Here is a 24,711-nt window from a genome sequence, read left to right on the forward strand (position 1 = left end):
AAAACCAGTAGTTGCCTTGCATCTAATAGGTAAAGACAGCAAGAAAAAAGTTAAGCTTCCTTTGGACAGATTTGTGCAAGAATATACATAGCTTGCTTTAGGGTTTTTATTGCTAATATGCACTGTTACAGTAAAAGCAAACAAGTGCCTGTGCTAAGGGAAAACATTCTTCACAGGTTGATCGGCTTGGCTGAAGGTAGAAAAAGGAGAATACTGAGACCACAGCAATGTGGGAAAAGAGATCCAATTTAAACACGTCTCCACCTCCAACAAACAAAACCGGTTTCTCTTGGTGAAGGATCTGCCTCCCCATTGTCGCTATTAATCACAGAAATACACCCTCAAGATCGTTAAAGCAGGTGAATTGTATTTTTCCTGAGGATTACCACAGTATTTTTTAGCAAGCAATCTGTATATGGGGGTGCTAGAACTGGTGTTTCACCAGGGCAGCAACTCCCACACCAGGCTGCCACCCGCACCCGGCCACATGAGCCCACCTCGCCCCACAACCACTGAAACCCTGGGTGGGGGCAATTAAACAACCCCTTTTGGGCCAGCCCAGCTCCCCCCGCCGTGCCCACACCCCCTGCAGACAGCCCCCCACCAGCCACCAGGGAAGGTGGGAAACGGGCCCCTGCCCCACACTGTAACCCACCAGCAGGGCAGGGGAGCGTGGCTGGAGCCCACAGCACCACCTCCACCGAGCAGGGTGCAGCAGCAGCGACCCTCCCACCCTCAGCCGAGGGCTGTCCCCATCCCACCCACGTATTTCAACTGCCAGCAAGTTTAAAAACGCAGTACCAAGCACGGCATGTATTAAAACAGTCTTTATTTCTCCCATAGTACAGCAGCGCTGAAGTTAAGACCACTCCGTGGCAGTGCCAACCCACTCAGTAGCCTGGGCCGTGGGAGCTGCTGACCAATCCTCAGTGGCAGGCTGGGCACTCCAGTCCTCTGCAATTACAAAGACAGCAACACTCAGTGCACCCCGGCTCTTCCCACCCGCTACCACACACCCACAGGCACCCCCAGACTGACCTGTGGGGAACTGCTGGATGGGCACAGACGGGACCTGCACTCCCTCGGACCAATCTGCAACCTCGGGCTGAGGTGGAGCAGTGAATTCCGGAGCTGGGGCCGTCCATTCGGTCTGGAACTCCTCCTTTGTAACTGCTTTCTCAGCAGCAGCCTGCTCCTCCTTTTCGATCTGCAATGGAAGAGCATAGCCTAAGTCCCCCAGAGACACCTAACCATCCTCACGTACCTGACAACGGGCACCAACTCATAACAGGCAATACAACTAACCAACCACCACCCGTAAGCGTGAAGTGCAATCAGTATATTGGCAAAACCTGTCCTCAACAGCAGGCACACAGGACCACGGGGCAGGAGCACAAGCAAGGCATCTCACTGAGGCACGCTTCCTGCCACTGGTCTCCTACCTCCTCGGGATCCCTGTAGAAGTACAAGTCAGGCATGACTTCCCACGGGTGCTCACGGGAGATGGTGCCACGCATGCGCAGGACCTCCCGAGCCAGCATCCACCACATCAGACCCACCGAATGGGCTCCCTGGGACAGAGAAAAGCAAGATCTGCTGTAAAGTTAAACCTCTGACAAAACTTTTTTTCTTTGAAAGAGACTTGTCTGCGCCCAATTCAAGGTTCTTGCTTGGCAAGAGAAAGACATTACTTGCTAATGCCCAGATTCATGTACTTGGACTGAGGAAAGGGCGGCTTTTGGGAGTTCCCGGTGACATTTTCAGGTCTCTGCAGGAACTGCAGCACACTTCCATCACCGGCATCTGAATTTGCTGTATACAGCACAGCCTGAAGCAATTCTCCTGCTATGGAGCTTCATACTGCTCACTACCACACACGCATGAACCTTGCCCAGAAGACAGGGATCATGCTCACCGCATATGCTAGAATGAATAGAAAACTTGACCAAATGAGCAAATCTTACATACGCGCTCAGATTTGGCTTACGTTGGCTTTGGTGAATGATATCCATATAAAATCAAAGATCGGTATCCTACCTTCCTAGATTCTACCTTTCAGGTGGTTTCTGGCAAGGCAACGTTTCAGAGCAGTTTCTCCACTGGTTCACTTCATCCTTTGTTTATATTGGTTGTCTCTGCCCACGGCAGAGGGGTCGGAACTAGATGATCTTTACGGTCCCTTCTAACCCAATCCGTTCTATTATTCTATAAAACTGTAGCAAGAATGACTATCAAACTCCACTCATTGGGCCACAAAGACCCTCATGGCATCAGCAAGAAATCCTGCCAGGTTACTATAGCACAAGTCCTACACTTGAGAGTTCCTCGGCCAGAAACTGGCCTCAGCTCCAAGCTCCAACTGTGTGCAGTTCATCCCCTCCTCCCCACCCACCCGCTAGCTCGTGAGGGGCCTTAATTAGCTTATCACCCGGGTAGACATGTGAGATACAAGCTAACCCTCCCCTGCAGAAAGCATTCATCTTGCAATCTAGGGCATGCTCTGGAAGAAGCAGCTTTGAATGCTACAACAAAGCCATTACCTTATTGTTGCAGGGAATAGCAATATCCACATAGCGCAGGGGGGAGTCAGTGTTGCACAGTGCAATGGTGGGGATGTTGACATAAGATGCTTCTGTCAGTGGCTGATGATCAGCTCGGGGGTCCGTAACAACCAGGAGTCGTGGCTCACGGAAAGCTGCTTGGATCTGATTTGTGAAGGTACCAGGGGTGAAACGCCCAGCAATAGGAGTAGCCCCAGTGGCAGCAGCAAACTTCAGAACAGCACGCTGCAAAACAGACCACAGCAAAGGTAAAGCAGGAGAACTGCATTTCAACTAAGTCACCCAGGTATGCTGTCAGTGAACATGCACAAATATTAATTGAACTATTTGTTTCAATTCCTGTGAAATCAGGGCTTACCACCAGCTGTGTTCAGAATGAGACAAACATGTTTCTGAAAATAGCTACAGCGACACCACGAGTTAGACCACATCCACCAGCAAAGCAGGACATAAGGATACAGAAAATAGCCTTTTTTTCCCCCAAAGTTATTTGCAAGCTATACTCCAAATGCTCATCATCAAATCATGAAAAGGGGAACAAAACAGCTTATGAAAAAAGAAAAGCCAATTTTCTTCCAGTATTTCTATATCCCTTCATTATCCAACAGCACAACTTCAGGAACTACAGGAAAAGCTCAGTAGTAAATATACACAAGCTGTAGCCATTAAAAATGCAGTTGGCAGTTCTTACTCACTTGTAACAGCTTTCAACCTCTCAGGCATGTGGCAGGGCCTACTATCAAACCCCAATCACAGAGGGAGCTCCTCTCCTGGCGTTATCGAAAACCCTGCCATCCGGTTTGCTGTAGCACACTTCCGACACTTGAGAGCTCATTGGCCAGAAACTGACCTTAGCGTCAAGCTTTAACAGTGTGCAGGTCAAATCCATAGGAACCCAAGCTCTTCCTCTGGAAGTCCACCCCATGTCATTCACAAACTCCCTGAACATTTGTGGCACCACCTGCATTAATCCAAAGAAACTAAGCTCACAGATAAACTTCAGTGGCTAACTGGTTTTGTTTAAAGGTTGTGTCCCCTTCTATGACAGAGGGTTTTTTGCTAAAAATCTAGAGACAAAATTAAAAATATACCAGTTACTATACTGTACTCAGTAACAGAGCAAATGATTTATTTGAAAACTTTTTTATCAGGTGCTTATTGTCCCCAAAAAAGCAGTCCCAGTGACTCACAGAATTAGGGGGGCACCAGGGGACTGCCAACTAATATGCCAGAAAGCCCTACAGGAAGTACCCAAAGGAGGATATGAAAGAAAAACAAGTTATCAAACACCCTGAAACTAGAGAAATGGGGAGTGGATTTTAACTGATCTGATCTAAGCTACAAGTGCAACACAAGAAACATCCTTCCAAAAAAGTGTTTCCAGAATCAAAATTTATGTTACTCCTTTTTATCATCAAGCTGCCACTGGCAGACAATAATGCATGGCAAGAGTCGTGCTCTCAGGACTGCAGGCCTTAGAACCAGCAAATGTCCATACCTGTCCAGTATTTCTGGAGGAAATGACGCTCACATCAGCTGGGTTCTCAATGGCAACAATGGCACGGGCTGCCAGAAGAAGCTTTTCCCAGGTTCTCTTCAGATTGATGATGTAAATACCTATTAGTGACAAAAAACTTTAGAGCAACCAGCAAAAATCCTACAACAGGATAGAACTCTTGCCATTGAACTTGCCACATGGCTGCAGTTACTACAAAATTATAGTTGGTGGAAAGCTATTCCAAGGAAAATCCTCCCATATGGTTTCAATGTAGCACATTTCCAGCACCTATCAACATGAACCAGAGCCTGGTATGAGCTTGTCTTTTAATAGGGTGCAGCTCAGATTGCAGAACAATGTAAACACGCTGCAGAAATCACTACTAAGACATTAAAACCATTCTGTTACTATAGCCAAGAACTAGAACTGCCCAAATCCAGCTGTGATTGACCTACCCCGTTCTGAAATCTGTGTTTCGTTCTAGTTCTGCAAGTAACACGACCCAGGAAACCACAGGCCAGTCAGCCTCACCTCCATCCCTAGAAAGGTGATTGAACAGCTCATCCTGGAGGTCATCTCAAAGCACGTGGAGGAAAAGGTTATCAGTAGTCAGTATGGATTCATTAAGGGGAAATCATGCCTGACCAACCTGATAGCCTTCCATGATGGAACGACTGGCGGGGTAGATGAGGGAAGAGTGGTGGATGTCGTCCACCTTGATCTCAGCGTGAGGATTCTGACACAGTCTGCCATAATATCCTCATAGGTAAGCTCAGAAGTGCGGGTTAGATGAGCAGACAACGAGGTGGACTGAGAGCTGACTGATGGCAGAGCTCTGAGGGTTGTGATCAATGGCACGGAGTCCAGCTGGGGGCCTGTAGCTAGTGGTGTTCCCCAGGGGTCAGTACTGGGTCCAGTCCTGGTCAACTTGACTCATCAGTGACCTGGATGAAGGGATGGAGTGTGCCCTCAGCAAGTTTGTGGGTGATACAGAACTGGGAGGAGGGGCTGATTCACCAGAGGCTGCACTGCCATTCAGTGAGACCTGGACAGGCTGGAGCTGGGTGGAGAAGAAGCTAATGAAGATCAATAAAGGCAAATGTAGGGTCCTGCACCTGGGGAGGAACAAGCCCACACACCAGTGCAGGCTGGGACAGACTTGCCAGAGGGCAGCCCTGCAGAGAAGGACCTGCGAGTGCTGGTGGATGGCAGGTTGCCCATGGGCCAGCAGCGAGCCCTGTGGCCAACGGGGTCCTGGGCTGCATCAGGAGCACGGCCAGCAGGTCGAGGGAGGGGATCCTCCCCCTCTGCCCTGCCCTGGTGAGGCACATCTGGGGTGCTGTGTCCAGTGCTGGGCTCACCAGTTCCAGAGAGACAGAGAACTACTGGAGAGGGTCCAGTGGAGGGCTACAAAGAGGATGAGGGGACTGGAGCATCTCCCCAGTGAGGAAAGGCTGAGGGAGCTGGGCCTGTTCAGCCTGGAGAAGAGAGGACTGACGGGGGATCCTACTGATGCATACAAATATCTTAGGGGCAGGTGTCAAGAGGACGGGGCCGGGCTCTTTTCAGTGCTGCCCAGCGACAGCAAAGGGGCAACGGGCACAAACTGCAACACAGGCAGCTCCTTCTGAATGTGAGCAAAACCCTCTGCACTCTGAGGGTGACAGAGCCCTGGCACAGGCTGCCCAGAGAAGCTGACATTCAGAACCTGTCTGGGCGTGATTCTGTGCAGCCTGCTCTAGGAGAACCTGCTTCAGCGAGGTGGGGGGGGTGTTGGACTGCATGACCTCCAGAGGTCCCTTTCCAGCCCTGGCCATTCTGTGTGTCTATGATACATTCAGTAAAGATGTCTGCACCTTTCTGGCCATGGAGAAACTGCTAGAGAGCTCAAGCATTATGACTTTTCTGCCTTCCTCTGCTATGCCCACAAAATCCCAGCTGCCCATCCAGGGCCACCCATCCCACGGGTTTACCATCGCTTTTCCTTTTGTAAATATACTGCTCCATCTGGAAGTCAAGGTTGGTGCCTCCCAGGTGGGTCCCGGCAGCAAGGAATTTGAGGACATCCTCCTCTTTCATCTGCAGGACATCGAGGCCTCCGGACATTGTGGGATTTCCCTTTGGAAGCAACGACAGGGAACCTGCGGGCACAGGCACCCGGCTCAGCCACGCGGGGCCTCCCACGCCCGCCCGCCCGCCCCACGAGGGCCCGGCCAACGCACCCGCCGGGAGCCCCAGCCGCCATCTTGGCCGCGCCGGCCGCCTACCCCCCCGCCCAGCCGGCAGGCCTCGGGCCTGTCCCGCGGCTCGGCCAGCTCCGGCCGCCGGCACCCCGCAGGGCCGCGCACAGGCCCGCGCACAGGCGCGCCGTCAGCGCCGCGGGGCACCCGCACCCCGCCGCCCCCGCGGCCGCACTCACGCTGACAACGCCGTGTGAAGGCCGCGGCAGGCGCGGAGCGGAAAGGGAGGCCACTTCCGCCTGACGTCTATATATAGCCTCGCCGGCCAATGGGGAGCCGCGGGGAAGGCGGGGCTTCGGCTTCGGCTTCGGCTTCGGCTTCGGCTTCGGCTTCGGCTTCGGCTTCGGCTTCGGCTTCGGCTTCGGCTTCGGCTTCGGCTTCGGCTTCGGCTTCAGGCGGTGTCTCCCCAGGCTCCTCGCGCAGGGTTTGTCTGGAGGAGGTTATTCAAGTAGCAGGTTACCACGTCACCGCACGTATGTTTCTCACTTCTTGTAAAACGAGACCTGACTTTGGCGAGCAGCCGCTTCCCGTCACTCCCACAAAACTTCAACCCGCAAGCGAGGAGCTGGCTCTGGCGCGGATCCGTGCCGGCTGGCTGAGCACGGTCAGCGGGTGGCCAGGGCCGGCGTAGGGTATTCCGCGAGAGTGTAATTCACGCATTTGCCACGTGGCGGCGACAAAGGCAGGTAAAAGGAAACCCAGCCAGCAGGGAGGTGAGCTAGCCCTCAGCCGGGACACGGCCGGGACACGGACAGCGGTGGGGGCCGTGGGACCGGGACACGGACAGCGGTGCGGGGCCGTGGGGCCGGCCGCCCCCTGGCAGGGCCTGACCCACTGCAGCGCCATCTCCCCACGGCAGCGCCGCGTGCCTGTCACCTGGAGGGGCAGGTCAGGGTTGGTGTTACCGTAGTGTGGGCGGTGGATTTAGTGTGAGGAGCTCTTCTGCATAACCAAAACCCAACTGCATTGGAAGTGTATTTGAACGTAACATTTTAAGCTCGGTAACGAGTACTGCAGTAAATATAATGCCGAAGAAGCGCCGCCGGTAAGCGTTCCAGGCCCTTCCGGAATCTCCAATACTTATTTCTTGTTGTTACAGTTTGGGCCTTTTCTGGTAAACCGTGAGCTCCACAGCCGGTGAGAGGGCTTGCAAGAGGTGTGCTAAAGCTTGACAGTACAGTTTTTCTAATTATTTTCTTAAGCAACCTGAAAGTTGGGTTTATATTTTAACTGGGTGCTGAGACACTTCAAAATAAATCTGTCAACTAATGGACAAGTCCCTCAGGTAGCAGCGTATCTATCTTACAATGTGTTTTGGACGGTGTCCCTCCTGTCACTGTTCAAACTGAACTTTGTTACACAATTACATGCAGAGCAGCCATTGCTTTTTACAAGTTGTGCTACATTCAAAATATTCCTTGTCTCAAGAGAAACTTCTTGCAGTTTAGTCACCTCATCCAATGACAAAGATATTGAAGCTGGTACTAAACAGAAACAGCTTGAACGTGAAGGGCAGAGATGTTGCTACTTCTTTCGTGCACACTATTACCAGTCACTGATGATAACCAGCGAAACACAGATTTAGCGTGGGAGAGCCCCTGCCATTCCCATCACAGGCTGGCCTGCAGTTGTGGAGAGCAGCAGACATGGGGAACAAAGGTGTTCAGTAACTCGGGCAGACAAGGCAATAGCTGCGCCGTTCTTCTTTGGGCTGGTTTTGACTCTTCAGTCAGTGCCAGCCAGGCAGTGCCATCCTGGAGCAAACCCTGCGTAGGGTCTCCAGGACGGAGCCCAGAATGCATTAGGGGAGGGCAGCCCCTGGCCGCAAAGAGCAGCCTTTCTCCGTGGGAAGCAGAATGACACGTGGGAGCAAACCCACAGAAAGGGGCTGTCAGCCGCTGGTCCTCCCGCAGCACCAAGGAGACTTGGGGCAGGCAAGTGCAGGGAGAAGCATCACGGAGTTGCTACCAGCCTTTGGATGGTGCATTGAGAACCTTGAGCAGGTTCCTGGTCACAAAGCCCCAGAGAGAGGATTCTACTGACAGCCAGCCCAAGAGAAGCCTCTGAGTAGGGGCTGTAACAGGACCCCCGCAGTGGTGGGACAGCACTACTGGGCTGCTGTGGAGGTGTCCTCGGCTGCCAGGACAGGTCCCGTGATGAATGGATTGGACAGTGCCTCTTGGAAAGCAGCTCAGGCAGAAAGGTGTTTGGGCAATATCTTCCCCACCAAATGTGCCAACAGGTGTTGTCCAAGAGATGACATGGCACCCCTGGAGCTGGACCCTCCAGAAGACAAAAAGGAACCCATGGAGATCGACACATCTCCAGTGAAGCTGCACAATACCGTGCTTCTTTGTCAATCCCATCTTGGCTTGTGTTTTAAAGGTTTGGTATTCTTTCATGTTTTGGGACAACAAATTCTGGCAAATTTATTCCCTTCTTGTTTCTAGTTCTACAAAGCTAGAATTGCCTAATACAAAATCTATGGAGGTCTTATTTTAACCTCTTACTGTTGGGGTTTTTTTGTCATTTTTACTGAAATTCTTTAATGCATTACAATAAAATCTCCCAAAGCGTTTTATAGTGACAATAAAAGAGAGTGCAATGTGGAAAACCAGCTTGATACTATGAAGCCAGAAGCAATGCCAGAAGGGATAAGCATATTCAAGGACTCCACACTGAGTTTGCAAAAGTGCACATACATAACATGTGTGAGATGAGAAATACTTTCTGCTCAGTTCTGGTGTCACTGATTATGCATGACATAATGTATCAAAATCAAAAAGGCAAGCAAAGCGTTTGCCATTTTTAGGTGAAAGGAAAATCCATAATTCAATGTTTTATTACAAGGACAGTACCTTTAAACTGTTCCAACTTTCCCACCCTCCACTACCCAAGAGTAGTAGCTCGGGAGCTTGTCTGCTATCTCTTATCACAGCTAGGCAGCTGTCAGCAGTACGAGCAGAAACACCCTCTACACCAGAAGTGGTTCTCCAAGGCAGGAGGAGAGCTCTGGGGAGCCCTGCATGTAAGAGCAGGCACTACTGCCGGCCTAACTTGCTATCAGGTACCTGCACAAGCAGCTCAGGTCCAGCTGGCGCAAGGCTGCACACCAGGACTGCCTGGCAAGTCTGTTACACACAGGTAACTCTCTGAAAACTGCTTCATGTAAGAATGTATCATACAGGCAACATCTGAAAGTTGAAGAGGTTTGGGACCTTCATCTTTGGAAGGCGTACATCTCTGTAACAGCAACAATGTTTTGCTTAGCATAACCTGCCTGCTGCTGGATCCCAGGACCACGCTGTGACAGCAAGAGGAGATCCCAGCAACCCTGCGTCACCTTGCACTGCGCCTTGCAGCAGAGGATCACGTCCCAGGCACAATTTCTGGTCCCCTGCTGAGATCAGACTGCCAACTGACTTGGTTGGCAGGAGATTAAAGTCTCACCCCAGAGTGCTCAAACCCCACTGTCCTAAAGGCAGATATTTCATGAGCTAGTATGGAGATTCGATTTCCATCAGGCTTTACCACAGCAGGCAGAGGAAGCTGTGAAAAAGGCAAGATTCTCCACTGCTACATGTTTTTTCCATTTAAGTAAAGCTGATTTAGGTTGTACTAGCACAGCCTGTGTACATTATACCCCATAGAAAAAGAGAATATGCATTGCCTTGTATGGGCTCTGAACTCATCCAACAGTCCTGTTCTCTTGGGAAACTTCATCTGCTCTCTTTAGCCTCTATTCTCTCCCATCCCTTGCAGGTTTGATTGGTTCAGGGGGGGTTGCTTTTTTTCCAAGAAACACTGAAGAGATGACAAGGTTCATTTTGGCAACCAGTTTTTAATAGAAACATAGAATACACCTTCTTAAATAAATATTTTATATAGACACATAAACACTCAAAATACTCAAACCTATTTAATGTTCCAAAGCTCCAGTTCTGTTTAAACAGTACAGGGTGGAAATCATCAGCACAGGAAAAAAAGAAACATGAAATTTCTAAAATCATAAATAATCAGACTATTTCTCTTGTGGTCTTACAACTCAAATACTGCCTGCCTCAACATGTTAACCAGTTGTGTTCTTACACCACAGCTGCAGGGGCAAGCAGAGAGAATGCACATTTGCTAACTGTATTGCCAGCGACAGAGGTCATTCTGAGAGGGAACTGATTGCAACCCTGCCATATACAGAAGGGACTGCACCATCTTCTCTGGAATCTAAGCTAAAATGGCTTTGAAGATGATAATCTGATAGGATCGGTAGTGTTGGATTGCCAGCATGATGCAGGTAGGTGATTAAGCAGCTGTGTCCAGATCTTTAATTTACTTTGCATTTAGGTTGTACAGTGACCATTTGTTGTTAATTAGAAGCATACAGCCTCAAGGGCAATATATCTAAACTTCAAGTCTGCACACTTCTTGACTTGCTATAGCTATCAAGAAGTAACTTCAATAAATCACTTTAGAAACAGAATGTTTTTGAAAAGGGGAAAAGGGTGAAGGATGGTAAGGATCACAGCTGAGAAGAGTCTTATGCCTGCCTATGTGATACAGCTTTCAGCAGACAGTGAAACAGAACTTCAGGCTTTCCCTTCCCCCATATATGACACCTGACAAGAGAAATAGAAATAATAAAAGAAAAACAAACAACAGAATTGCACTACAAAACTCACTCTGCCCAGCTCACATACAGAGAGGTTTTTGGATTTGCAGCACCAAGGGTTGATAAAACACAGTGCAGTTTAGATTCTCTATTTCTTAAATTCAAAGGAGCCTAGGCTAATTCACAAGTCAAAAGCATACACTTTTTCACTCTACTGCAAAGGACTTTCCCAAAGGAAAAGTTAATACTGCTTTATGCCTGAATCCAGATATAAAACAAAACAAAAAAACCCCACCAATAGACTTTAAAACACCAGCACACCAGAATAAATTCTGTAGTTCCTCCTTTGTTACTTGACCAGGCAGGAGCATAGCGCATAAAAGCCACTGAAGTGTTCCTGCATTTCAGGTTTCTGATAAGGACATTACTCAAGTCAAGATTTACCACCTGACATTCTTTGCTTGCCTCATTTTTAAAAGCCTAAGTTTCTGTCCGCACAAGTTGCACACTGCTTTGCCATTGCTAAATCAGGAACTAAAACATTCATGAAGCACTTTGCAGGTGTCACCATACACAGCCCTTGACTGCCATAGCCCAGGATGATCAACATATCCAGCTCACACACCAGACTAAGCAAGCCCCAGATAACTCATTTGTCTTATTTCCCCTATGCATGGGATCAAACCAACATGGTACTGGTAAGCCTGAATTTAAGTCATGTAACTGCCACCTTACTCTGTCAGGTCAGCACCCCTAGACTTGGTTCTCCAGCTCTCTGTGCTAGTAGTGCTTAGGATAACAAACAGCAGGATGTGCAGTTACCACTGTTTCATTCTCGCATGAGTTCAGGTCACTAAGGGTAAGAGGGGCAGCAAAAGGAACAGTTCTTCATGTTTAGGATTTGGCAAATCATGAGTCCACATGCCTCATAGTGAGAAGCAGCAGAGGGAATCTAACAGCTTGTCAGTCACAACGTGGAATGATTTGATACAGTGCTCTATGTGCACCTGGGACCTTCAACCACCATTCTTGGAGACTCCCGCACTGTGTAGTGCCCATCTCCCCTCACAAACGGGCTGAAGCTAAAAACAGGCAGCACCTTCCAAGCCTCCAACCCTGTTCCCTTACATTTTACTCAGACTTAACTCTCTCATCGGTTATCAAACCTTCTTGGAGTTGGAATCTGGTACAGAACATCTTTTACAACCCACATCCCCTCTACTCTTGTGTTCAGGCGGTTGCCAGGGTAGGCAGTGATTTTGCAGATTATACTCTAAGTTTTATGAGCCACAGGTAGGTAGTACTGGTTGCTCATAAGCTACAGTGTCATGTCTTCATATTTAGAGACATCTGCTCTTTTTCTAAAGTGAACTGCGATATCCCTAGATACTTAAAAAATAAAAGCCAAAGCTATGTTTTCTGCAAGGCACGCTACAGAACAGGATGTACATTTCCACAACCAGCTTTTGTGGCAACGCCGACAGAGCTGCAAGTCCCGACCCAGCCAGCCACTACAGAGGCACAAGTGAAGAGGGGAGCAGGCTGTACCTAAGTTTGGACAGCACATGCTATGAGGTCTGTGTAACAGAGTAGGAATGAGGAAGAAGGCACAGTGGATGAAAAAAGTGTATTTATCTTTAAGCCTAAACTCAGGAATTCTGCAATACAGACTACCTGCTAAGAGAAAATGATCAGCCAAGACACTGTGAAGGATCTGTGTGGAGCCCAAAGAGAATACAAGTCCCCAACCGAACACTCACAGGTCTTAAACTTTGGAGAAAACTTACAGAAAAGAGCAGTCTTGTCTTTCCAAATCCAAAGATACACCACATGTGATCAGCAGCAGCTTTTAAGGGAAATTTGAAGTGTATCTGTATCTGCTTCCATTATACATTTATACATTATGTACGAGCTATGACCCTAAAAGCTACATCTAAGGACAAGCTCACACTGAGGCTGTTGATGAGGGATTAACAAATGAATAATAGAGAGCAAATAACGCTTTAGTACAACAGAATTAGAAAACCAAACCAAACAACCTTGAGAACTCGAATGTTCCTGATATAGTCAGACCAGCAGGTAAAATGTTTTTCAGAGAACAAGTAGAACTTTGGTAGCAATCAACTCTAAAGTGCCTTATGCTTCTTAATTCCTGTGCAAACAGTGCTGTGGAGGCAGAAGCACGTTTCAAGAGTGTTAAGATGCTCAATTACATAGTAACACATGACACAGCAAGGAGATTCCAGTTACCTTCTCTGCTATCATGCACAGTACAAAGCTGATGACAGAGACTGTGTTCCTAGCTTTCCTTCAGTACTTCAATTTCTCTGCCACCCACTCCTGCAATATAAGCATTAAGAGACACATCCAGCCTCCCACTGTGGTCTGCAACGTTCCCCTGTAAGAACAAAGCATATGAAGGAGGAGGATCTACATCACACAGTGGGTCCTTGCAGCTTTCCTAGCCAGACCAGCAAGGAACAGGCTGGCAGTTCTGCAATCACTGTTTTTCTTGAATACATTTGCTCAGCAATGTCTCATTGCATAAAGGTGGTGAGCACAGCACTATTTTAAAAAAGGGGCTTCTTAGCATCGTTGTCACCAGTCTGTGGAAACCCTGGCATTTCCCGTGGCAGTCTGCAAGTGCAGTCCTTCTGGAATGCATTGATCAAATGATGCAAAGATCCAATCCCTCCTTTCCTCTACTTGCCGAAAGGCCTAATTCCCTGTCGCAGAAAGGCTTTTTTCCTCCTGCCTGAGCAAGGCTTATTCCTCTGTGGAACTGGGAACCTCCTAGTGCCAGTTGATCACAGCAAGCAGGAAAAGGAGTGAAGCTGGTCATTTCTTGTGCAAGCCAGTCAGGATTTCAAGCCCATTTTTTCCATCATCTGTTCATACACCGTCCATGCCATTGCTGCCATCAGAGTGCGCCTGAGGGCACGGGGCACACCACCTCGGAAAAAGCCAACCAACCCAAAGTCCTGCAACAGGAGATAAACAGAAGTCCATCACATTCTGCCTCTACTGTTTTAATTTCTCATCATCTATTACATGGAACAACACAGGATATATTTCAGCTCAGACCCAGATCAGTTTCTGAAAGATCTAGGCTTAAATAGCATTTAATGTTTAGGAAGAACCTGTAGTACTGCGCAATTGCAGGGCTACCCAAGAAAGCAGGAAGAGCAGTGAGTGCAGAAGAGAATGCCAGGATGGGGACAATGGATGGAGAAAGCCACACTCAAGCCCAACAAAGAGAAGGCGAGGATGTAACAGTTTCAAGACACTTCAGGAACATGCCCTTTGTAAAGACCTTTGTTGTTTACAAAAGTCACTTAAGCTATTCTGTAAAAACTGAAATTTGTAAGTACTGAAGTAAAAAAATCATTCTGATTTGAGAAAAATGTACCATGCACAAAAAAATCCATGCATAAATAAACAGATTCCTGTTTAGGAATAGATTTCAATATGGAAACGAAGCAAACCTGACAAGATCTGCCCTTCTGAGGGCCGGAAGAGAAAGAAGGGCTTTGAGTACATTCTCCATCCCATTTGTGGGATACCGATCTGGGCATTTATTTCTTTTTTAGTGTCCAAAGGGCAATTGTTTTGTAGCTGGTTTGTATCTGAAACTGGCATTTCACAGCATATACTAAAGAAACCCTTTGCCTCATTAGTGGTCATCACAGATGCACCTACGCTGACAAACCAGAGGCAGCAACACCTGTAAGCACAGCCCCTCCAAGCCCCTACATACTAAACTGAAATGAAGTTAAGATGAAATAAGCTAAGCACTTTCCATCACTACCAGTGTAAGAATCAATATGCACCAGACAAAACTCAAGTAAAATCATTCACCAGCCTGAAACACGATACAGGTCTGTGTGGAGAGGCGCTTGCTGGAATATGCCCACCTTTGTGCTCCAGTACTCTGAGCTCGCTCTCCAACTCCCCATCATCCGTAATTTTGTGAGAACAGAGGACCAAGGAATGGCAAGAACAATCAGGGAGCAAGTTCACTGCCTTGTAATCCATTCAAGAGGAGCCAGAAACACATCTGAGTAATGACAATGGCCCCTCTGATTACCAGGAAAAGCAAGGAATGGACTGAAGCTTCCAACTGCTTTCAGACCATCAACCAAAGTACTTCCCAGTTACTACTGAACAGGTCTGCACAGTGACAAGAGATTCAGCCTTACTCTCCCACAGCATGACCCACTTCAGCTTCTGAAAATGCTGACACTGATTAGCTTGACTGCAAGAGCGTATCAAGCAGTCACGTTTGATCACCTCCTTTAAAAGGCAACAACTTTCTTAGCATAGCTGTGCTTTGTTCGGGCAAGGAAATCTGAAGTAAGGCTGTGATCGCATGTATTAGAAAGGATTCACCTCACCTTGTAGATGAAGGCAATGGCCTGGCTTGTCCTGTGGTACTTTTGGGGCGATAGCTGCATGTGTGTTTTGACGACATCAGCAGGCTGCGTTGCTAGTGAGGCCAAGATTCCCGCAAAGATCCCACAGCCAAAATTCAGCAAGGGCATGAGCATTGGATCCAGCTGGTCTGCAAGAGAGCAAAGGGACACTTAGACACAAAACAGGCCAGGAACATTCACGCTGCGTGACAAAGTGAAAAGCTACTGAATTATTAAATCAACATCGAAGTCTAGAAGAAGTTAAAACCCATGCAGGGTAAGAAACCTTTCAAGGGAAAAAGCGGCTATTAGTCAAAAGTTAGCACTTATAAAAAGCCTCACTTGCTGGTGAACTGAATTTGACAGGAACTCAGAAAAGGAAAGACTGTGCAAGTGTTGCCTGTGCCAGTTCTAAGATCAGAGAAATGCTGGTTTAGGGGAAGCTGATCAGTATACAAGACAGCCAGCAGCAGAAAGCACTGCTGAAGACATCCTCTCTTTCAGCTGGTCACTAATCCACCTTATGCATCAGTCTTCATGAAGACAATTAATCAATTTAGGACCAATTTCCATTTCTACACTGACCTGAGCTATAGGTCTACAGTTTTCCACAGGAAAATGTCAATGTCCCACATAAAGCCCTACAAAGACTTTTTTTAAAAGAGACTAATTTAACTACTGAGGTAGAAGGCAAGAAGCAGAGCATGCAGGCAGTCAATTGCAGGGCAAGATGTGAGATGAGAAACAGTCTTCGATTACCGCCTCTGATGTTCAGCCTTACCCTGAGGCACGAGTTTTTTGGTCTGTGTGTAGAACATCAGGTAGATGCCAGAGAAGGGTGCGTCCCGCAGCAGTGTTGCTGTGAGCCCGCTGAACATGCCACGAGTCCCTTCCGTCTGATAGATACTCTTCAGAGCTCCATATACACTCCCATAGCCAAATCTCCCACTCTGCAAGGGTAGACAACAGTCAGTCACCCATGTGCCAGGCACAGACAAAGCCGCCCTACACATACCCTGAGGCCATAGCGTGCAAAGAAACGGTAGCATGCCCAATGTGATGCCCAAGATGACAGCACAGAGAACAGCTCAAGGCAAAAAGCGAGTTTCACCTACATCAGCCTTTAATACAGTCCTTCAGAAAGGTAAAATATGAAAGATGCTACACAAACGTTGCATACAACAAACTTAAAAATCTCAGGATGAATTCTGTTTCACCTTATACTTCTTGCCTAAATATTAGTGCATGATATTTCCTGCACAATGCATGAACCTGGATGAAATCAGGACCACGTCCCTGGCTGTACGCAAGTGTCAGAAACCTTCTCCAGACAGAAGAATTTATTTTTCATCACGAGGAAGGCATGTGACATCATTAACAAGGAACTAATTAGAAAGTCATACTCACCTCGTATCGGGTCTTCACTACAGTCACTGGCAACATGCAAATCCCAGAAACTGCGCGGGCAGTGGCACCCAGAAAGACAGACTCCAGGGCCGTGGGTGAACGGTCCACTAGAAACTTTTGCTTCATCATGTACAAAGTGCTGAAGTAAATCCCAACCCCAGGAATACATCTTGCAAAGGACTTCAAAAGAAACAGAGGCAGATGAAGAAAGAAAAAGCATATATAAGACAAAATGCACTGCAGAACATTTCAGAGACTACTAAACTTGAAAGGAAGCTTTGTAGAAAACAAGCAAAATAAATAAATCACTAAAGCTAATGTGCTGAGCAAAGACAAGGTAGAAATCATATACAGCCCTGAGAGACCATCGATTCAAATGATGCCAGGATTTAACGCATTCCTCAATGGCAGTTTTCTAGGAACAAGACATTCCACAACAAAATTAAGTTGGTGCAGCAGCCACACCACATTTGCAAAAGTATTAAAGTGTTCAGCTGCTCAGGACTGGAAAGCCACAGGGACTGCCATGACCAAATCAGTGGAATTCACAACATTAACTCCTTAAAATAGGACTTAATCTAAATCACATGGTTTCATTAACAATTGTACAAGAGTTGGCTATTTAAATCCAAGCAGCCATAGTTATTAATAAACAATAGGTTTATTTATCTACTTATTTTTAGAAGTCAGGGTTAAAACAGCCACTTACTGGAGAGACACCTTTCCAGAGCCCCAGAAGACTCTCAGTACGAACAACCCTGAAGAGCAGCGTTACCATCCCAGCACGACCAGGCCTGAAAGGAAGACAAGACAGTAACTGAAGAGATGACCTGCTCCCGCTCTCTGGCAGATGTACTCGACGACCATCCCCTTTCACTAATATCTCTGTGCATTACCCCAGCACCTCTGAAGTATTCTTTCTCGACTCAGCCTGCTCTTCTTGGTGTATGGGGTCTGGCTGAGCCCCATAGCAGCCCTCCCAGTGCTGTGCTTGTATCGGTACCTAGAAAGGTGGCGATAACACACCAGTGTTTTGACTACTGCTGATCAGTGCTCACACAGCATCAAGGATGTCTCTCCAGTAGGTTGGTGGTGAGCAAGATTTTGGGAGGGGACACAGCTAGGACAGCTGACCCAAAGCGACCAACAGGATATTCCATACCATGTAATGTCTGTTCAGATATAAAAGCTAAGAGAAAGGAGGAGGAAGGTGGGGGGTGTTTGTTATTTACAATGTTTTGACTTCTGGAGCAACTGCTTCACATACTGAAGCCCTGCTTCGCAGGAAGTAGCCAAACATTGCCTGCTGATGGGAAGTAGAGAATAACATCTTTTGGTTTTCCTCCGCTTACGCATGCCAAGTTATTTGCTGCTGTTTCATTAAGATGCCTTTATCTCGACCCACAATTTTTTTTCCCCATCTTATTTTCTCCCCCTGTTCTGATGAGGAGAGGAATGAGAGAGCGGCTTGGTGGGCACATGGCATCCAGCCAAGGTCAACCCACCATGCTAGGTGACTTTCCAGGGCTTCCGCATCACCTTCTGCTTTCCCATCACTGCAGCACATGTTAGAAGCCTCTTTCATTAGCACTTTTAGTTGCTCACTCCCTTTTTTAGCAGCAGCAGATGTCATGGTTGACTACACTGAGCAAACCAGAGCAGTTGAACACATGGAAAAGTTACTCCACCACTACACAGGATTTTTCAGGCAGAGGACACCCCATGAAACTGCACAGCAGCCACTCCAGCAAGCACCAGTCTCAGATGAGTACAGACAAATGCTTAAGTTGCATGTTATTAAAGCAGTGTTCACAAGAACAGCCATTTTCTCTCTTCTGGAGCAAAATATCAATCCTTCTCCACGCTATAAAAACACATCTCCTATTTCAGAATCCGAATTATATATTTTGGTATCCAAATTACAACTCTGAACTCCAAGCCCCAGCCTGCAAATCAGGCAGAAGCCTATAGTGCAGCACCTCCACACCGCCCATGCATACACATCCCCAGTCTCTCACCCATTCACAGCAGGCTGCAGAGTTTGCAGGCGGGTTTTCAGCAGGTCAAGGGGTTGGAAAAGGAGCGTGGAGCAAGTCCCACTGATGGAACCACACACAAAGGCCTTTAGGACTGGATGCATCTGGAAGAGGAAAAAGAGGACTTTAAATGGCCATTTAATTAAGAATGGCACAAGAGGAAATACAGCAGCTGGTATGTCGCATGTTACAGGAAAGGAAGACAAGCTGACCCCAGACACTAAGGACTACTGCTCAGGGCACAGAAAACTTTTCCAGACATTTTCAGAGCCTGATCAAGTTTTATTTGCCGGTTTTGGTCCCTCTGGCTTTGCTGGGAGATTGTTCAGAATCTCTTTGCAATTAGGTGGTTAGAAAGTGTTTTCTGAACATCAAATTTATTAGCAGCCGTCTGGTAACCATTTGCAATGTCAAAGGAAACGAGTGCTCCCGTCCCACCTGCCCCGCCACGGGCACTAGCAGGGCTCTCCTGGAGACTACCTGCCGCCAAACCTGCCCCAAACACACCCAAGGCACCGCACGGCCTGCTCAGCCAAGGCCCGCGCCGGCTGCCACCTCCTGCACTTCTCAAGCGATAAAGCAGGAGGCACAAACCACACAGCACGGTGGAACGGTTTTGTTGGTCTTTTTGGTTTTGTTTTTAAACATTAGCGGTGCTTTGTTAAATGACGAACGAGTTTCCACGCCACTTGGCGCAGAAGCACGGCAGAGATTCCTGCAGCACGGCGCGCTTCGGAGAGCACGCAGCGAGCTGCACACGGCTGCCCTCCGCCGCCGGCTGCCCGGCCCCTCACCAAACCCGTTACGATCCCCGGCCCCCTGCACCGAGCCCGGGCCTACCGCTACGGGGCACGACCCGCGCGCCCCCCGCCCCTCAGGCTGCCCTGGGGCCCGCCTCCCCAGCAGCCGCGGGACACGGTGGGGGAGAGCCGGAGTGGCAGCCAGCCCCCCGCCGCCCCGCTCCCGGCCGCCGCCCCCGGGCTCCCCTCAGCGGCACCCCTCAGCCCACCCCTACCTCCGCCTCTCGCCCCGGCATCCCCGCGCCGCCGCGCACCCGCCCCGCGCGGCAGGCGGCAGTGACGTGCCTCCCCCGCCGGCCAATCCGAGCCGCCAGCGCCGACCCGCCCTGGGGAGGGGGAGGGGAGCGCGGGCCCGGCCGGCGCAGGCGCCTCCCCCTGACCCCCGGCGCGCCGGGCGCGGGCACCGTGGGGCCGCCTCCACGTCGCCCCGCTCGGTGTCTGTCGCCCCGCTCGGTGTCTGTCACCCCGCTGGGCTGCTGGCTGCCCGGCCGCGCGCCGCCGGCGGCGGGAAGGGGCGGTCTGCGCGGGCAGCCCCTCGCGCGCTCCCTCAGCCCGCCGCCCCGGCCGCGGCGTCCCCCGGCGCGTTGTTACCTCTGGCCGGTGCCTCCGCCTGGGCGCCGCGTCCCGGGCCGGCAGCGGCGGAGGGCTGGGCTCCCAGGGCATGAAGCGGTGAGGGGCCGCGCCTCCGCTCCCCACCGGCACCGGCCGCTGCGCCGGGGTCCCCGCAGGGCCGCTGTCGGGGACGGGGCGGGGCGGGGCGCCCCGGTACACCGCGCCCCAGCCGAGGCGGGCCGTGCCCGGCAGGAACGTCCCGGGGGCAGCGGCAGCCGCACGCACACACCGGTCCGTTTGGCCGCTTTGCCGCCGCAGCCCCGCGGGCAGGGAATGGAGCTCTCCGGGGCGAATGTAAAGCACGGGCCGGCAAAAGCTCCTCGACAGCGGCTCCCCTGCTCCCTCCTGCGCGCTCCCAGCTGTTCCCTCCTCGGGGGTGACTCGGTTGCGTGGGATTAACTGGCTGCCCGCTCAGGGAACCGGCTCACCCCCGTCCCTCCCGGCGAGCCGCTCCGCAGCGCACCCCGCGCCCCGCTGTGCGCCCCCGCGGGGCTCTGCCCGCCCCGCCGTGGCTCCCCATGGGCCGCCGGGGAGCGGCTGCTGCGGCGCCGAGACCCCCCTGCCCCTCCTGCCCCGGCCCGGGGCTGCAGGGCCGCCGCCCCCATCTACTCCCACTCCTCTCGCACAGCTGCTGTCGTGCACCTTTCTCACATGTGTCCCCACAGAGGTGCTGGCGGTGTCGCTGATGGGCTCAGCTTTGGTCAGCAGTGGGTCTGTTTTGGAGCTGGCTTTGACCAGCATGGGGGCAGCAGCTCACAGAAGCCACCTCTGCAGCCCCCTGCTACCAAAACCTTGCCATGTAAACCCAATATATCATCATGGGTTATATAAGGAAGCGGGGGGGGAGGTATATGTAATTTCGAAAAAGCTCCTTTGGCCCGTTTCCTTTGGCATGTTTCTGGTGGGATGGGCAGGTACCCGAGCGCTTGGGGGATGTTTTGTTCTCAGAACTAATTCTGACTTCAACCATCGCAGTTTGCATCTTGTTTGACTTCCGCTTTGAAGACACAATAAAAACATGTTACAATGATTTCTCAGAGGAGTGAGTGTAACAGCTCTAACAAGGCTGACAAACCCAAGTGATGTGTTTGACATGTTTCTGTGTGGAGCTGAGCTTTTGTATGGAGCAGAGAGCGTGGTGCGGCTGGATCCTCTCCCTCCGTGTCTTGGGTGGAGCTGCAACGGACACTTTGTTCTCCACAGCAAAGCAGGGATAGCAACAGCAGTGGCTAAATGGCTTGCATCCCAAGAAAGAGCTCTTTCAGCATGAAACCCAGGCAGCAACAGCAGTCGCCAGGTTCTTGGCTTGCTGTGGACCTGGAAGAGTTTTTCAGGCTTTAAATAAGCCTCATGATGAACGAGGTGAAGCAGCACCACTGATCACACGCATCTCTGCAGGGATGATTTCTGTGCCTCACTTCTGCAGGAAAACCCAGCAGAGGGAGCCTCATCCCTTCATGTCCCTGCCCTGGAGACGCGCAAGGAGACAACCCAGGTCTCCTTTCCAGCCACCAGTGGGACACATTTTTTCTTCATTAAAAAGCTAGGGAGGCAAAAATTACCTACATGATCTGTATCCAGATTGGTCCCTGCTCAGGGCGTGGCTGCAGCTGGAGTACCCAGGCAGAGTTGGCTTTAGGTGTAGGATGACCCTGTCTGAAGTCCCTTCTGCCCCTGTGCTGAGAACTATGGTCTCATCACGGTCCCAGATTTTCCAGTTGCTGAGAGACAGGAACTGACAGGCAAAATGTTGCTGGCTCTGCTGAAAGACACAAGCCTCTTGGCAGAGCCACCCCCACCTCCCCACCTCACCCCCTGCAAGATCATTGCCAGTGACAACACTGGTCAGCCAGCCCACCACCATGTCAGAGCCAACAGGGCTGGGGACGTGGAGTGGACACCTCTCCACAGCAGGTCCAAATGGCAGTCTGGTGGGCATCACACCCAGGGTGATGCCAACACAATCAGTCTTGCTGTGACCAGGGAGGTACACCACATGTGCTGCATGTGTCGTGCCGTGAGGACATCTTCCACAGGAGGATCTCACAGGGCTGTACAGGGAACTGCAGGTCACTGTGGCCACGCTGCAGTAGGGATCAGCCTCACCCCATTACAAACAGGGAGACCCCAGCACACTGCGCCCATGCGCTTGCATGTGGTGGAGGCTTGGATGTGGCTCGTGGTGCACAGTGATATGGGCACACCAGAGTACATGGGCAAGGTAATGTCCTGACGTAAGTTGGGCAGATTAGCAAATGGCCTTGACATCTGTCCTGGTTTCAGCTGGGATAGAGTTAATTTTCTTCTTAGTAGCTGGTACAGTGCTGCATTTTGGATGTAGTATGAGAATAATGTTGATAACACGCTGATGGTTTAGTTGTTGCTGAGTAGTGCTTGCTTCAAATCACGGACTTTTCCAGTTTCCCAAGCTCTGCCAGTGAGCAGGTGCTCAACATGCCAGGAGGGAGCGTGGCCAGGACAGCTCACCCAGACTAGCCAAAGGAGTATTCCATACCAAAGAACATTACACTCAGTATATAAACTGGTCGGGAGGTGCTGACTGCTGCTCAGAGACTGGCTGGGCATCGGTCAGTGGGGGGTGAGCACCTGTATTGTGCATCACTTCGTTTTTTTCCTTTGGGTTTTATTCCTCTCCCTCTCCACTCTTCATTATTATTATTACCATTGTTGTTATTACTACTATTTTTACTTTATTTCAATTATTAAACTGTTATTATCTCAACCTATGAGTTTTACCTTTTCCTGATTCTCCTCCCCACCCCACCAGGGAGGGTGAGGGGAGAGTGACTGAGCAGCTGTGTGGTACTTAGCTGCTGACTGTGGTTAAGCCACCACAACATCACCGCAGGGAAGGTGCTGCTGTCGAGCTTCAAGAGGCAAAGCTGAAGCTGGCGGGTGTGTTTGCACCCAGCACCACCTCTCTGCACCGCTGCGGCCGAGCACCCCTTGGGTGCTGAAGGTGCCAAATTTGTGGTTATGAGTTAAGAAAGGCATTTTCCAGCTCTCAGCCTAAGGCAAAAGGATCCCCAGGGGCCATGTACGGCCCTGCTGTAACCGGGAGGGTTTTGTTCTGCAGTGCCTGCAGACCCTTTCAGCTGAGGGTCTGTCCAGAAGCAGCAGGTTATGTTTATCTCATGCCGCTACTCACCTGCTCACATTTTCCCTCCGCCATAACGGCATAAGAGCACCTGCGAGGCCGAGGAGTGAGCAGGCAAAGTGGGGCATCCCCTCCAGGCTGGGGCATGCTGCCAGCAGGAGCGGCACCAGCACCCAGGCACTGTCCTGCCTGCAGTGTGGCTACCCAGGGGCAGCTGCAGCCCTCTGCTCCCCGTGGGCTCCTGCCTTCTCCTCCTCCTGCTCCTCCTCCTCTCCCACTGACACCACTCCTCCAAAGAGGGGGACACTGGCCACCTTCCCACCAGGGCTGGTGGAACATTGGCACGGCTCCTGGGCTCCCCTCAGGCAGGGCTTCCCGCTGTCCCGCAGGACACGGCCAGTGCTGTGACAGACTGCTGACACCACCAGTGTCCCCTGACAGTGGCATTTGGCCTTGTCCCTCTCCTGGCACCTCAGCAGCCTGTGCTGCTGCTGTCATCGGTGCCCACTGACATCTCGTCTCCTCAGGCCAGTGCTTCCCCTCTACGGAGAGCCTGGTGTGGAGCTCGGGGCGCTGCCAGCAGAGGTGCCCTGTGGCTGGGGACAAACCTGACCCCACGAGAGCTTGCGAAGCCACCCGTGCCATGGGTGCAGGGGGCCGTGGTGGCTCCGAGGGGCTTTGTGCTGCTGTGTGCACCAGCCAGCGCAGGCAGCAGGGGATGTGCTGCCACGGGCTCTATGCAAACACCATGGGCAGCCCGCTCTGTTCTCGCTCGGGCTGGCTGAAATGCCTGGCCTGAGCATGGCGGCTGCGGTGTGAGCATCCCCGGTGCCACCCGCAGTCCCAGCTACCACGCAGGGTGGCCTGTGGGCCTCTGCCCCTGTGCTTTGGGAGATGCCTGGGCACTTCACAGCTCCGTGGCAGTCTCAGTGCTGCTGGGGCTGCTTGTGCCTTGTGCTCGGGCAGCCTGCCGTCTCTAGGAGATGAGGGGTACAGAACTGCCCAAGGGGCCAAATGCCTGTTTGGTTGCCACTTCTTTCCACATTGTGTAATTCCTGGGTATCTTCTCTGCCACCAACAGTGACAAAGGTGTGAGTGCTTTTTAAACCTGAAAATGCATAACGGAGAGCCCACTTCAACACTGCCAGTAACTCCTATGACAAAGGAATTTGCTTCTGGTTTTGGTTTCTTGTTTCAGCTCTTGCAGCAGTTAATACCCAGCAGACCTTGGGTATTATCATATACATATAGCTTGACTCTGACCCAGTATCACACCATGCACCACAGCCAAAGAAAGCCACCCACTGCCGCATGTGGAATAGTTGCAGATTTTCTCCATCCATAGAGATTTTTCCCTCTGCCTTTGGAGCGATGGTGAATGAAGGTGAGCATTCAGAGGGTTTGAGGGAGACGACAGACCA

The 24,711-nt window shown here is 50.6% G+C and overlaps 2 protein-coding genes and 2 non-coding genes across 6 annotated transcripts; all 4 read right to left on the bottom strand.

Annotated features, from left to right (window-relative positions):
• Positions 1–812: 812 nt before the first annotated feature.
• RPSA (ribosomal protein SA) lies at positions 813–6,613 on the bottom strand. The gene is made up of 7 exons (XM_055707350.1): positions 6,479–6,613; positions 6,033–6,200; positions 4,060–4,178; positions 2,541–2,786; positions 1,443–1,571; positions 1,039–1,207; positions 813–954 (listed from the first exon to the last, which is right to left on the bottom strand). Exons 2-7 carry the CDS (start codon positions 6,163–6,165, stop codon positions 860–862), a joined length of 891 nt encoding a protein of 296 aa, XP_055563325.1. The 5' UTR covers positions 6,166–6,200; positions 6,479–6,613; the 3' UTR covers positions 813–859.
• On the bottom strand, positions 2,212–2,370 carry LOC114014923 (small nucleolar RNA SNORA62/SNORA6 family). Its single transcript, XR_003558623.2, has one exon. It is a non-coding gene; the product is annotated as a small nucleolar RNA SNORA62/SNORA6 family (small nucleolar RNA).
• On the bottom strand, positions 3,281–3,440 carry LOC114014924 (small nucleolar RNA SNORA62/SNORA6 family). The gene has a single exon (XR_003558624.1). It is a non-coding gene; the product is annotated as a small nucleolar RNA SNORA62/SNORA6 family (small nucleolar RNA).
• Positions 6,614–10,120: 3,507 nt separating the features above from the next.
• Positions 10,121–21,670, bottom strand: SLC25A38 (solute carrier family 25 member 38). 3 transcript variants are annotated; one of them, XM_055707347.1, is made up of 7 exons: positions 20,152–21,670; positions 18,743–18,864; positions 17,434–17,518; positions 16,725–16,904; positions 16,099–16,267; positions 15,300–15,466; positions 10,121–13,886 (listed from the first exon to the last, which is right to left on the bottom strand). In XM_055707347.1, the coding sequence occupies exons 1-7, from the start codon at positions 20,221–20,223 to the stop codon at positions 13,764–13,766; spliced, it is 918 nt and encodes a 305-aa protein (XP_055563322.1). In that variant the 5' UTR covers positions 20,224–21,670; the 3' UTR covers positions 10,121–13,763. The 3 variants fall into 3 exon arrangements, with proteins under 3 accessions (XP_055563322.1, XP_055563323.1, XP_055563324.1); XM_055707348.1 differs by lacking the exon at positions 20,152–21,670 and adding an exon at positions 19,776–19,857; XM_055707349.1 differs by lacking the exon at positions 20,152–21,670 and adding an exon at positions 19,601–19,681.
• Positions 21,671–24,711: the final 3,041 nt, after the last annotated feature.

The sequence above is a fragment of the Falco cherrug genome, chromosome 4, assembly GCF_023634085.1.
Source record: "Falco cherrug isolate bFalChe1 chromosome 4, bFalChe1.pri, whole genome shotgun sequence".
In the NCBI taxonomy this organism is placed as follows: domain Eukaryota; kingdom Metazoa; phylum Chordata; class Aves; order Falconiformes; family Falconidae; genus Falco; species Falco cherrug.